This window comes from Phodopus roborovskii, unplaced genomic scaffold (assembly GCF_943737965.1).
Source record: "Phodopus roborovskii unplaced genomic scaffold, PHOROB, whole genome shotgun sequence".
NCBI classification, from domain to species: Eukaryota; Metazoa; Chordata; class Mammalia; order Rodentia; family Cricetidae; genus Phodopus; species Phodopus roborovskii.
In genome coordinates, this window is record NW_026126611.1 from 12,423,941 (window position 1) to 12,438,202 (window position 14,262).

Below are 14,262 nucleotides of genomic sequence, written 5' to 3' on the forward strand. Positions count from 1 at the left end.
CTATTTAGCACAAGGGCCAGGGGTGAGGCTCAGTGGTACAGAGCCCTACCTAGCATGTGGAAGGCCACGGGTTTGAGCAAGAGCAGTGGGGAAAAAACAGTAAGGAGGGAATAAAATGAAAATGCATACCACCAAGGGGAGTAAGAGATGTATGTAAAGTAACAAAAGACTAACTCTACAACACCTGTATCAAGGACAAACGCACACAACTGCCTATGTGAACAGACACCTGATTCTAAGAGGGAAACCCCAACGGGCAAATGTGAAAACTAATTCAGACCCAATGGTGACACGGAAAACGCCAGGTTGAGGTCATAAGCAATGCAATGCTTTGTGTTCATCAGAATAGACAGAAACAAGCTGTTCGTTATACCCCGCATTTCGATGCAGAGAAAGGTACAACTCTACTTTTAAGCACTGTTCAGCTTGCATCCACTTCAAAAGAAACACTAAGTTTTCTGCTACTCACCGACCAGTCGTACCCGTCCAGAGGACAGAAGCATTGGGTCGTCCTTTTTGACATTATTTATTGAGTCATCTACTAGTTCTTTAATGTGATCAATTCCTATGACTTTTCCATTTTGTCCAACCTGGAAAACAAAAGGTGGATCAAGAGAATTTGCAGAGCTAAATCAGCTTTTCTGGAGTGCCTTTAAAATCTTCCCTTAATTAAAGCAATGAGAAATAAAAAATTAAACAGTTTAAGTCAAAAATACAAAGTTTAAGTCATTAATCTAAAATCATAGTTTATCATAATTATTATATACAACTTTTTGAATAATTTTATTTAAGCAACTACTATAAGTTAAAATAAAGCTGAGTGGAGGCAGAGGCAGGAGGATCTCTGTGAGTTTGAAGCTATACAGAGAAACCATGTCTGGAACCCCCCCCATCCCCATTTTTTGAGACAATGGCTTCTCTGTATAGCTCTAGCTATCCCAGAACTCACTCAATACACCAGGCTGTCCTCAAACTCAGTGATATCTGCCTGCCAATGCCTCTGGAGTGCTGGGTAGTCATATGCCACCACTGCCCAGTCTAGATTCCTAAGTTTTAAATCTAGAACTTATGCAAATGCCTTTAGTCCTTATACCTAAGAAGCAGAGGCACGGAGATCGTGAGTTCAAGACCAGCCCATTCTACAGTCAGAACTACATAGTGAAACCCTACCTTGAAAAAAACAAACCAACAAAAAATACTAATATATTTTTAAACCAGAACTTTGAGGTAGGATTTAGCTAACAATATTTACTTTGTATGACTCTAGCTAAAAAGGGTAATTGAAAAACTACTCAAATATTGAGCCAGGCATGGTGGTGCATTGGGTTTAAGTTTTATAGATCTCTATGGGTTTGAGGCCAGTCAGGGCTACATAGCTAGATCTAAAATAAATTAAATTTAAAAAAAAAATCAGATTTTTTACACACACACACACACACACACACACACACTTATTTATTTAAGCCAGGCACTATGGCACTCACCTATCATCCCAAATTTTGAGGGATTGAGACAGGAGATGGCCAGTCTGACTACATAGTGAATTTGAGGCAAGCCTGGGTTGCATTGTGAGGTCTTGTTTCTCCCCCCAAAAAGTGATGCAGAACTTCAGCTCTACTGCTATTAATGACCATGTTAAGTACTGAAGCCAGGTGTGGTGGTATACACCTTTAATCCCAGCACTCAAGTACAGTGAACAAGGCAGTTGCCAGCTCCTCGCCTAAGGGAAACTTCTTCCTGCAACCTTAAGAAACATGCAAGATGGCCTGAAACCCAGGCCTGCTCCATTCTTTCCTGTCAGATGAGAACTTGGCAGAAGGTAGTCTGAGTCACTGGGCTGCCATACTGAGATCACACAGAGGCTGTAAAATCATGAAGCTGACATGCAAATAGATGTACAGACCAAACAACACCCAGAGAGAGACCAACCTATAACAAAGTCTAGCCTAGCCTGGCATGGTGGCCACACCTTTAATCCCAGGACAGCCGGGGCTCTGTAGAGACCCTGTCCTCAAAACAGCAAAACAGATAAAATAAAATATAGCCTGGCTTTATAAATCTAGCTATATAAAAAGCCAGGGAATCCCCTAGGCTTTTCCACTAGACAAGCTAAAAAAATTCTCTTTAAGTTCTATAACTTTGGGTTTAAATGTCCTGTCACTTGCAACTATAATCCTATATGATACATATTAAAATTATCATCTTTAATTTTGTTTTGAGACAGGTTTCTCTGTATAGCCCTGGCTGTCCTAGAACTCACTCTGTAGTCCAGGCTAGCTTTGAACTCAGACATCTACCTGCCTCTGCCTCTTGGGTGCTGGCACTAAAGGTACATACACCACCACCACCTGGCTAAAATTAGCATAATAATAGAGCAAAAACAAAAATTAAAACTACCAGTAAGAAGGAACCATAGCTAAATCACACAATACATTTCCATTAGGTTCACAAGGAAAATTAAAGTTCTTACCATACGTGCAAAACATGCAGTGAGGATTCCACTTCCAGAACCTACATCGAGGGCTTTAGCACCTTCGTGCAACTGGTCAAACAGAAGTTCTAGTGCATATGCATGCTGCCGAAAGAAAATTCACCAAGTATTCACTTGTTCTTGAAGTCCACATACCACATCATATACGAGGTCGGCAACTTTCTACCCAAGTTTCTACTATAATCATCTAAGCAGACAATGGGAGCATCCTAACACCACAGCGGTTACCTAAGATAGTTCTGCTGCTTTAGACCTCCTATATTCAGTTTTCCTGGAATTTTAGATAACTGCTATGTAAATTAGAATTCAAAGTCAAAAGATTGAAAATAGGGATTTTTGGGGAAGCCCTCAACCCCTTCCCAACTGTCCAGTTTTATTCCCCGAAGGCAACCAACATTGCCAGTTTCTTGTAATTTTTCTGGAAAAATATTCACTCAGTGTATGAATGTTGTTTTTGCTTTATGACATTTTAAAGGAAAATTCAATACTTAAAGAACATGTTCTTCTTTACAGCTTAGACTATATTCAGGTACGAATTCATTATAACAAATTCAGTACTGAAGAGATTTAAGTTAGTTGCAATCTTCTATAACAAAAACTGTAAAATGTCATCAAACTTGGCTGTAAAATAATAACACTCTTCATATATGTCATAAGTGCATGCCTTTAATCCTAGCCTTCTGGAGGCAGAAGCCAACCTAGTCTACATAGGAAGTTCCAGACCAAGCCAGCCAGGGCTTTATGGTAAACCCCTACTTATGGAAAGTACCTCTAGAATGATCTGATGACCTGGGACAGATGTGTGAAATTGGCGAAACAAAGAAGCTATGACGGACACATGTTTCAAACAAGTGGCCCCAATAGCATGGGCTATTTCATTTATACAATTTCAATGGTTTGCACAGTTTTACAATCAGATTTACATTTCTAAAAATGGTTACACTAATTACCAATTGATTCCTTTGCTTTTTTCCCTTTCTGTCCCCCAACTTTCTCACCAGTAACAATTACCCACTTAATCTATAGCTGTAATGTTAGAAGCATAACCAATGTTGTAAGCTACAAAGGAAGCTTTCTAACCAGGCACACCTACAGGTAGAACTATGGGCCCCGTTGGCAGCACTGGCCGCTACAGTGTCGTGCAGGGTGAGAGACAGTTTTGTCTCTAGTGGTTAATATTTACATTTGGTAGGGTCTGGGTTCTCACAATCAACCCACCAGCTGAAGCTGGATCAATTCATTCTACATCCTGTACCACTCCATCTCCTCTGTGGACATAACAGGTTTTCCCTGCTATCCTACAAGCAACATAACTTAGAAACTGACTCTTAATGGTTGGCATTGCTTGTCTCTTGCTTTCATGCCCTCCTCTCAACTTCTTAGGGTTCTGGCACAGCTGGTAGAGAGCTGTGGGACTCCATGATTCTACTTCAATCCCTGTCTCTAGACTTCCGCCATTAACTCTTGGTATCTATTTTATTTGCATTTCTCCTAGACTCCTGTGGCTAACATCATTCTCTCTGGAACTGTTAAGCACATTTGTAATATTAAACTTCATGAACTATTAGGACTCTTCAAGGCTAGTTACAAAGTATGTTGGAAAGACAACATCCTGTTTTTAAAAAGGTGAATTCACGGTCTCACTTGAAACATCAGAAGCTTTAGGGGCTGAATCAGGACCCTGTGTTTTTAACAGCATTCCCTCTGGCTCACTCAGAGGAGAGTCTTGGGGGAAGGTTTTCCTTTTGTAATAGCTATTTTATCTGAGAAACTAAAGGGAGCCAGCAAATCTGGCTGGCATAGGGAAAGCAAGGAGAGCAGGTAGCACATATGCCATGCCCAGAATTATGCAACAAAAGCTCTACAGGCTTCGCCAAGTGGGTCAGGGTCTCCAGGGCCTTGCCACAAGGACAGCTTGTTCTTGCTATTCTCAGGCCTTGTTACCCAAAGAAGTCACATGGCTCTTGACACTCTGTCACAAAACAAACAAACAAACAAACAAAAACACTTTATAAAGAATTATCTGGCCCCTTGGTAGTAGGTCCTAGAACTAGCTCTTGTAGACCAGGCTGATCTTGAACTCACAGAGATCCTCCTGCCTCTGCCCCCCAAGTGCTGGGATTAAAGGCGTGAGTCACGACCACCCAACCCATGGCAACTCTTACAAGGAAAACATTTAATGGGCTGGCTCCCTTACAGTGTCAGCGTTTCAGTCCATTATCACCATGGTGGGGAACAACACAGCAGCTGGAAGTATGGCGGTGTGCAGGCAGACTCGGTACTGGAGAATTCTTAGATCTTGACAGGTAGGCAAGGGAAGGTGGTCTGTCTCACTGAGTATGGCTTGAGCATACGTGAAACCTCAAAGTCTGCCTCTGTGGTGACACACTTCCTTCAGCAAGACCACACCGACTCCAACCTGTCCACACCACATAGTGCTACTTCCTTTGGGGGCCATTTCCTGGCAAATCACGATACAAGCTCACCCTTCTAGTATTTTCAGTACAGTATAAATACATATGTATTAACAGAATTTATTTAGAAGTAAACTTACACATGAGCTTTTGCTATCAAATACTTGAAAAGAATCAGAAAGCTACTATTTTCAACAAAATCCAATGTAGTACCAATTCAAGAAATGGATACTTAAAACTCAAGAAAATTCCCAGTAGTCAAAAACACCAGGTCTTAAACAGTTCTTTCCAAAGTCACAAGTCTTTACAGCTGCTGCCCATCACTCCTCCCTAAACACTTTCCAATCAAGGGTGAAAGGTGGAGACGCCCACAGGATGGTGCTGTGGCTACCAGAGTTGGGACATTCCCACTGGAGGGGAAGGAAAAGCTCTGAAAGCTCTGGGAACGCAGGAAGATAATGGACTGCTTGCCTCTGCTCGGGGTTATATGATGTGAAGGGTTTCGGTGAAGATTCTGACATGCAGGGTTCCTACATGTAGCTTCTGAGCATTACAACTCATATTGGGGTAGCTCTTGAAGTGGCCTTTGAGTCACTAAGATCCAAAAGGCCCACTGGCTGACCAGGTCCACTGGTTGGAATTGTTCCTTGGTCTGCTGATGACACCCAACTGCAGTGAACAGACATGTATGCACATCATCCCAGGAAGAATCAAACACACAGGGCAAAGCCTGAGGATTATGGAGAACATGCTCTCCTTTACTTAACTTTTTGCTAGGTTCTTGCTCTATCACAGGTACTAACAGACTGAAACCTTTAATAATGGCAGTTTCTAACAGGGAAAGTTCTTTTAAGTACCAAGTAAAGAAAAGAAAGCTGTTTGGCCAGGCATGATAGTACACACCTTTAATCCCAGCCCTTGGGAGTTAGAGCAGAGAAAGATAGTTCTTTGTGAGTTTTGAGGCCAGCCTGATACAGTGAGACACTGACTCAAAAAAGAAAGAGAAAAAATGAAGTTTGTCATCCTGGTAAAATATAACCTGCGATGACCAAGTAAGCAAAGCTAACTCACCATGTGAGGAGCGCTGATTGTAGCTTGGAAACCTACAAAACAAGAAGAGAATATTGACACACTCAGCTACATGCACACACCACCCAATAATGCTCGTAGCTCCTTTTCTAACACACACTGTTTTTCACAGTCTTTTTCAGCTTCTATGATCTTAAAGCAAAATGTGTTAGAAAACTGACATAAGGTAGAAGTTAGAAAATACAACCTCATCAAAGGCAACAGTACTCCTCTAGTAAACCAGCCCTCTACTTCTAAGGTGCCTTCTGCGTGCTTGGTTGACAAAGGAGAGACAGCCCATCAGACCACCACTGTGGTTTGAGACAAGGTCTCCCAGAGCCAGGGCTAGACCTGACCCTCCTGCCTTCACCTCCCAAGTGCCCAGTTTACAAGCACGTACATCATGCCAGCTTGGGCCCTTTGCTCCTTTCTTCCTCCCTGTTTGAAAGGCTCCAAATGAGCCCAGGTCAGCCCTGAGCTCAGCCTCATCTTGCCTTAGCATCCCAAGTAGCTGGGATTACAGGCTTGGATCAGGAAGGGTTTTCATACACTGAGAAATGACAGATTCCTTTTCTTCAGACTTATGAAAAGAAAAACTGTCATAAGTGTATAAGTATATGCTATCTTAGCAGAATTAGTTTCACACTCCAGACACACTTTAAAGGTCAGAGAACTAGCTCAGAGGCTAGTGAACAACTTCAGTGTGCCCTCTACTGCACCCAGCAGTAAATCCCTGTCTTGTGCTGGTGTTTAGCCCATGTTTTTCTTCCTTCCGGTGTTTAAGAGTCTCAAGATTGATTTACCTGCTTCTGCCTCTGAAGCAGTTTTCACTGAGCGGTGGTAGCAGGTGCCTTGGGGTTCAGAAGCTCCCCAGGATCTTCTTGCTGACTGTCACAGTGCTTCAAAAGAAGACATGGCAGCTGGCCCACAGAATCCTGAGGCACTTCTAAGCCTCAAAGGCGCCCACTGCCAAGGCTCAGCAGCTCAGCAAAACCTGCTTCAGGACAAGGAGTTAAATACGGAACTTTCTAGAGACCAAGGAAAGCCAAAGCATTGGGGCCGGTGAAGCAGAAAAGTCAATAATGACTTACTTATTCCTTTTAAGTACTGATTTTTAAAAATCAATGCTAATATGCAAATTCAAAATAAGGACCCTCAATAAAAGTTAGCACTCAGCTAAAACTCTTAAGCTTTCAGTAAAGTTTTGTTTTTTCCTTAAAAAAAAAACCACAACTTCCTGACTCACATATTTCTAAAGACACAGAAAAAGATGCATTTTGTTACAAAGGGTAGGTTGGGATTATAAGACAGAACAACAAACTTTCAGTTACTGGGGTTATAACTCATGTCTGTATACTGCTCTTTTCCTCCTCATTAAATTACAGGGTAACTGAAGAAAACTCGACTTCTCAGAAGTCTTAAGGCTTACCTATTGACTGTGGAGAGTCCATGTAAGGGTTGGACTTTGCATAGTGGGAGCGGTCTGTAGCCAGCATTACTTCAAATACTTTATCTGTCTTGATGATTCCATTCTCTGAAACGAATGAGAGATATTTTAAGCAGATGTGATATCAGATATATTTCACTCGGGCTGCACTGCAGAGCACAGACAAAGCAGGCAAGACCAGAAGTGTCCTGGATGCAAGCCCTGGTCACTGGCGCTACTGACAGCAGCCAGGCGGAGAAAATGAGAAGGGTTTCAGGAACTGACTCAGTGACAGAACTGGAGTGGGGGGGGGGGGGGAACAGTCCCTTGATGACATGAGGAAACAGGGAAAGGAGTCAGGATTCATGGAGAGCTGTGGTCACACAGCAGGAGAATTCAAAAGTCAAGACACAGGAAGCTGAGATTCAGGAGAGTCCTGGGTTAGATATTTTAAGTAGCTTTCTCCTCCCTCCCTCCCTTCTGAGACAGGGTTTCTCTGTGTAGCCCTGGCTGTCCTGAAACTCGATCTGTAGACCAGGCTGGCCTAGAACTCACAGAGATCCACCTGCCTCTGCCTCCCAAATGCTGGCATTAAAGGCATGCAAAACCACTGCCCAGCCTATAAATAGCTCCTTTAAAATGAGACTTCAGTTAAAGCACCATGAGTAGCTTAACTATTTATGCAAACTAATGTCAGTTACTCATCAACTGTGAAACTTTCAATTTTGGAAAGGTAATGTTGGTCATACTACTGTTCAAAAAAACTAACACAATAAAACCCCTAACCCTGAGATCAAGGGCAGAAACAAAACCAACATAACCTACAGCATCCTTCTACTAGAAAGAGAATACCAAGGAAAAGGGAAGCAAAAGACACATATTAAGCACTGATGAAATCATTCCCCCCAAGGAAGTCAGTGTAAGTACTGTGGGAGACATACGGCCTTGGACCTAGCACAGTGGGTCCTTTAAGGGAAGGGCCCTAACTCGCTAACCTCCCAGAAGGCTGGAGTGATGTGCCTTCTCTAGCCTGGTGACTGTTAGTATTCAGGCATCTGTCCTGGCCTGCCCTTGGGGTTCTGACAGGACATGCCCTCAGCTGCAGCCACTAAGAGCACCACCTCCTGTGCACATTCACTATGCTCCCTTTTAAAAGGGGCCCTGCCCACCTCCCATCTTTTCTTTTCTCTCCTCTCTCTCTCTCTCTCTCTGTCTCTCTCTCTCCCTCTCTGCCCCTCTGTCTGTCCCTTTCTTTCTGTTCCTCTGCTTCTCTCTTCTCTTCTGCCATTCCTGTCCCCAGATGCTGGTCTCCCTTCGTCCCTCCCCTCCTTTCCCATTCACTTTCCCCCAATTAAAAAAAAAAAAAATCCATCCACCCTAGCTCTGTGGTATATCTTTCTCTTACATGCTGCTTTTTAAAATACCAACAGTGATCTTTGCACTGTCTGTGTGGCCAGAGACTTTTCTGGCACCTGACCCTTCTCCAGACTCTTATAGTAAGCTTGTTTTTCTCAATCTATTCAACCTATCAACACATGTCTAGGGTTTGGAAGATCCCAGCACTGGCTTCAAGAAAAGTTGTACAAGTCTTTAGGCCTACAGTTCCAAGACAATTCAATGATAAAAGAAGACTTAAATAAGCCTAATGGTGGTGGCGAACATCTTTAATTCCAGTACTTCAGAGACAGAGCTCTAGGCCAGCCTGGTATGCAGAGAGAGTTCCAGGACAGCTAAGAGTACACAGAGAAACCCTGTCTCAGGGAAAAACAACAAAACAAAAACCCACACCTAAGTATAAGAGCCACATGATAACCTTCATTGAAGAAAAGATGAGGAGGAGCTAGAGAGATGGTTCAGTGGTTCGTAGCACTGGCTACTTTTGCAAAAAAAAAAAAAAAACAAAAAAAAAACCCATTCTATCCCTAGCACCCACATGATTGGATTCTATGGGGATCTGATGCCCTCTGCTCACCTCTGTAAGCAGCAGGCATGCACATGGGACATATACATGCAGGTGAAATACTCAAACACATAAAATGTTTAAAAGAAAATATTGGCTAAGTCTTCAAAACTTCAGATTTGACAATGGGTTCTTAGCACAACATAGGCATCAAAACTAAAAGGCAATAAATGTTTCAAAAGACTTTCCCTAATCCAAAAGCTTCACTGCTGATGGAAAAGACCAGTGATTTGATGGGAGCCAGTATTTATAGATTCATCTGAGAGGTCCTAGCTAGGTGTGGTGCCACGTAAGGAGGTGGAAGCAGGAAGATTACAAACTCAAGGTCATCTCCTGTTGCACAGTGATCTTGAGGCCCTAGAACTCTAGTAACTTAGGACTAAAAACCGTCAGGTAGTGCTGGGGACTGTCCTCAAGAGCAGAGGGCTTGTCTAGCATGTGTCAAGGCCCTGGGATCAGTCTCTAATTTTACCAAAACTAAAACCCAGAAAGTTTAAAAAAGATTACCCAGAGCTGGAAAGATGGCTCCGTGGTGGTAAAGAGCAAACACTACTACTGCAGAGTCCACATTTGATTCCCAGCACCTGAGTCAGGAAGTTAATTTCACAAGCACCTGTAAACCCAGCTCCAGGGATCCAAAGCCTCTGGCCTCCTAGGGCACATCTACTCATGTGCATCTAACTCCTCTTCCATACAACATAATTTTTAAAAATTAATCTTAAAAAAGTTGAAAAAAAAGTGAAAAAAATCTAACTAGACATTTCTTTGAAGATACACAAATGGTCCCTAATACATGAAAATATGCCGTCATTACAAAAATACAAATTTTAACCACCATAAAACAAACACTAAGATGATTATAATAAAAAGTAAGATAAGAAGCCAAAATCAGTAGCAAAACTCATAGTCTCAGTAATTTGAGGCCAATCTAGACAACATAGTAAGATCCTGTCTCCTTTAAAAAGTCAGACAATAGCTGGGTACTGGTGGCCCACACCTTTAATCCCAGCACTCGGGAGGCAGGGGCAGGCACATCTCTGTGAGTTCAAGGCCAGCCTGGTCTACAGAACAAGTTCCAGGATAGGCTCCAAAACAATATAGCGAAACCCTGTCTCGGGAAACAAAACAAACAACAGCAACAAAAAAGTCAGACAATTCAAAAATTGTAAGGGGCTGGAGAGACGGCTCAGAGGTTAAGAGCATTGCTCTTCCAGAGGTCCTGAGTTCAATTCCCAGCAACCACATGGTGGCTCACAGCTGTCTGTAATGACATCTGGCGCCCTCTTCTGGCATTCATTTCAAGACAGAAAGAACACTATATACATAAGAAATAGATAAATCTTAAAAAAAAAAAAAAACAAGAAAACAAGTATTGTAAGGATGTGAGAAATCCTTGTGCACATCTAATGGGAAATAATGGTGTTTAGAGTGGCTATACATGAAGTTATCAAATGATGAGTAATTCTACTCCTGGGTATACTTCCAAAAGAAATGAAAATTAACTATCTATAAATATACACAAAAATGCCTATAGCAATCTACAACATATATGACCAGCATTGTGAAGAAACATTAATTTCAAACAGCATTGATCTGTCTTTAGATTTGCAAAAAAGTAATGTGCTGCTCTGCTTTGCTTGTATAGCCTAATTAGAGACTAAACATCCAATTATCATTAGCCTATCTGAAACAGAGAGCAGCTTTTGAACCATCCATACCCAATCTGCTTGCAACTTTAGGGTACAAAGACCCTAATCAATTAACTATAAAAGTGGCTGTTGTGGTTCCAAATATGTAGCTGATCCAAGTAAGAGCCTATAAGGGTTTTAACAGAATGTAAATTAAAAGCCAAATTTTAAAAAGTTCGAAAACCAAAGGCCATATTAAGAATGTTTCTTTTCAACTTGGGGTATAAAAAGGGACAGAGGGTGAATAAAAAAAAAATAAAATAAAAAAATAAAAAAAAAGTTTTTTTTTTCTTTTTCTCCTGGTTACAAGGATTTTTGTGTAACCGCTCTGATTGTCCTGGAATTTGCTCTGTAGACCAGGCTGCTGGTCTTGAACTCACAGAGATCCATCTGCCTCTGTCTCCCAAATACTGGGATCCAGCAGGGTGAATGAAATTTAAATGGAAAAAAAAAAAAAACCCACAAAAATATGCTGGGTGTGGTGGTGATGCCTTTAATCCTAACACTCAGGAGGCAGAGACAGGATGATCTCCATGAGTTTGAGGACAGCCTGTTGTTGGGGCAACATGGTTGCAATTTGTTTACTAAAGCTGATAGCATATTTTATTCTGAAAAATAAGTCTGGCATCTGTTCCACCAACTTTAAAAAGAGACTAGAGGACCACCCTGGGTGTTCTTCAGACACTGTTGACTTTTTTTTCTGAGACAGAGGTGATCTACCACTGGCCTGGAAATCACCAAGTGGGCTTGACTGGCCGGGCACCACTTCCCAGCGAATCCATCCACTTCTCTCTGCCTTCCTGTGGGATTGCATCACCATACTGGCTTTTTTTTTTTTTTTTTTTTTTTTTAACTTGGGTTCTGGGGATGGGCTCAGTCACAGCTACATGGACATTTTTTTTTTTTCTTTTCTTTTTTTGCTCCAGCCCTGCACGAACAGTTTTTTGAAATAAAATTTCCATTGTAATGAGTAGAGTGTTACTGATTCCTGAGATGCATACTGTTCTGATGCAAAGCATTTGGCTTAGTTTTAATGGTGCTCATCTTTTTAGTAACCTGTGTAGGTATTTCTTTTATAGGTATACTTTTATAGGTATTTCTTTTGGACAAACTACAAGATTTTTCAAATCATTCTGCTCTGTTCTTTTTACTCCTACTTCTCGATGTAAATTTGGCTAAAAGCATTTAGCTGGTAAAATTCATGCCACAGTCTGAATGCTGTTTTTGCTCTGAAATTTCCTATAAAAGATAAACTGGTCTGTTGATTAAGCTCAGGGTCCTAGTCTCGGGGCAAGGATAACATGTAGTCCAGCTGTTTCCCACAGGTTAACAAGGGTGAGCTTAGCCCAATTAGCTCAATTGCCAATAGAGCCGTTTCCATGGGAACCTCATCTGCACTGTAATCAGTACACTAGTCCTCTAGCCTCTACCAGAATCGCCCGACACACTGTGCTTTCAGCATCTTCAGCTTCTTCTAGCTTGTGTCTTCCATCTTTTCCAGATTCTTCCCATGAACAAGTTCGCAGGATGGCACTGCATTATTTCATACATAGCTGTAGTCAGTTGCCCTACAATGCAAAACCACTTTCTATTTGCCAGCTTTCTCTAGTTACAATAAGTACCTAAGCTAATATATGTATGTACAGGTATTCTCTGGTTCACAGTTTTGAAGACTTCAATCCCTATTTGATTTGCCCTATTGTTTGGACCTGTGGCAAGACCACCCAGGGATGGACATCGGTTGGTTCCATTGTACATGGAGGCAGAGCTTGGCATTACCCTTATGATCATTTTCCAGGCATTGAGAATTCCAAGTTACAGGCCTGGAGAGATGACTCAGTAGTTAATAGCACTTACTGCTCTTGCAGAGGATGGAGGTGTGGGTCCTAGCATCCAGTGGCATCTTACAGTGTCTGTAACTCTTGTAACAAATCTTAAACTCTTTTCCAGATTGCATAAGCACAAGGCACACTATGGTACCCATACACATATGCACACAAAACACTCATAGACATTAAATAAATAAGTCTTTTTTAAAGAATTAAAATTGTGTCATGAAAGAGACAAAGAATACAAAGGAAAACCTAGGAAGCAGAGATGGGGGGGGCTGCAAGGAGACCTCAACTATGTAAAAATAATGAAGATTCTGGAAAGTCAGAATTGCTACGAACATAGAACACCTGCCAAAGAAAACTACAGGCAGTGTATATCCCTGTAAGAGGCTGAAAGAGCGAGTAACAAAAACTTCTGGTGGGGCTGGCTACCCAAACCCTTGGGTGTCCACACCATGTTAGGAACTTCTTCTTGAACACCAGATACAGAAAAGCTTTTGTTTGCCCTGCTGGGGCACTGGCCTTGCGTCTGTCTGATCCCATTCCATCTTTCTATGTCCCAATTACTCCCCTGGAATGTAAATGTATGCCTTTGCTTGTCCTACTACTGTATTTCAGAAGAATGTGATATGGATCTTCGATTTCTCACAAGGAATAACAGCTAAGTCTGCCTTCAGTCTCAGAGACTTTGCACTTCTGAGCATCGCCAGAACAGTGAAGACTGGAAACACTTAATGTATTTTGTTTTATGAGGTAGACATGGACCTTGAGGAGCCAGGGGCAGAAGACACGGTTTGGGTCTGCAATTTTGCCCAAGATCTTGGTCCCAGCTTGGCAATAGTATGAAGCGGTAGAACCCTCAGAAGTGGTGATCACTGGGAAGTCTTCAGGTCATTAGTACCTGAAGAATGGTGGGACCCTGGTGTCCCCTCCCCCACCCCACCCCAAACCTGGCCATGAACTAAGGGCTTTATTTGGCCATGATGGCCTTAACACAAACCCAAAGCAACAGGACCAAACAGTCATGGAATGAGAACCACCCCCCCCACACACACACACACCCATAACCAACCCCAAATGAACATTTCCTCTTTGCAACTGATTATCTCAGGGAACCACTAACAGCACTGGAAACCCAACAATGACAATATAACAAAGGGGTGACTATGAAAGGCATTTGAAGGACTGCTAGGGTTGGGGGGGTGGCATGGATTTTTTTTTCTTTAATAAGGTACAAGTAAACCTTGGAGATATGAGGAGGACCGGTGTAGATGTGAATCAGACAGATTCCAAACCCGGTAAAACTCATCATAAAATTTCACCTCAAGAGCTGAGCGTGTAGCTCAATGTTGAGTACCTGCCTAGTATGTGAGAGCCTTGAAT

General features: G+C 42.1%; 1 protein-coding gene across 2 annotated transcripts in view; it reads right to left on the minus strand.

Annotated features, from left to right (window-relative positions):
* The window catches only part of Pcmt1 (protein-L-isoaspartate (D-aspartate) O-methyltransferase), a 28,623-nt gene that overhangs the window by 8,242 nt on the left and 6,119 nt on the right, over window positions 1-14,262 (minus strand). For both annotated transcript variants that reach the window (XM_051206024.1, XM_051206025.1), the window contains exons 2-5: window positions 7,403-7,507; window positions 5,977-6,008; window positions 2,471-2,575; window positions 470-590 (exon numbers count right to left, since the gene is read on the minus strand). In XM_051206024.1, coding sequence (XP_051061981.1) covers window positions 470-590; window positions 2,471-2,575; window positions 5,977-6,008; window positions 7,403-7,507 — 363 coding nt within the window. The remainder of the gene's footprint in view (window positions 1-469; window positions 591-2,470; window positions 2,576-5,976; window positions 6,009-7,402; window positions 7,508-14,262) is intronic.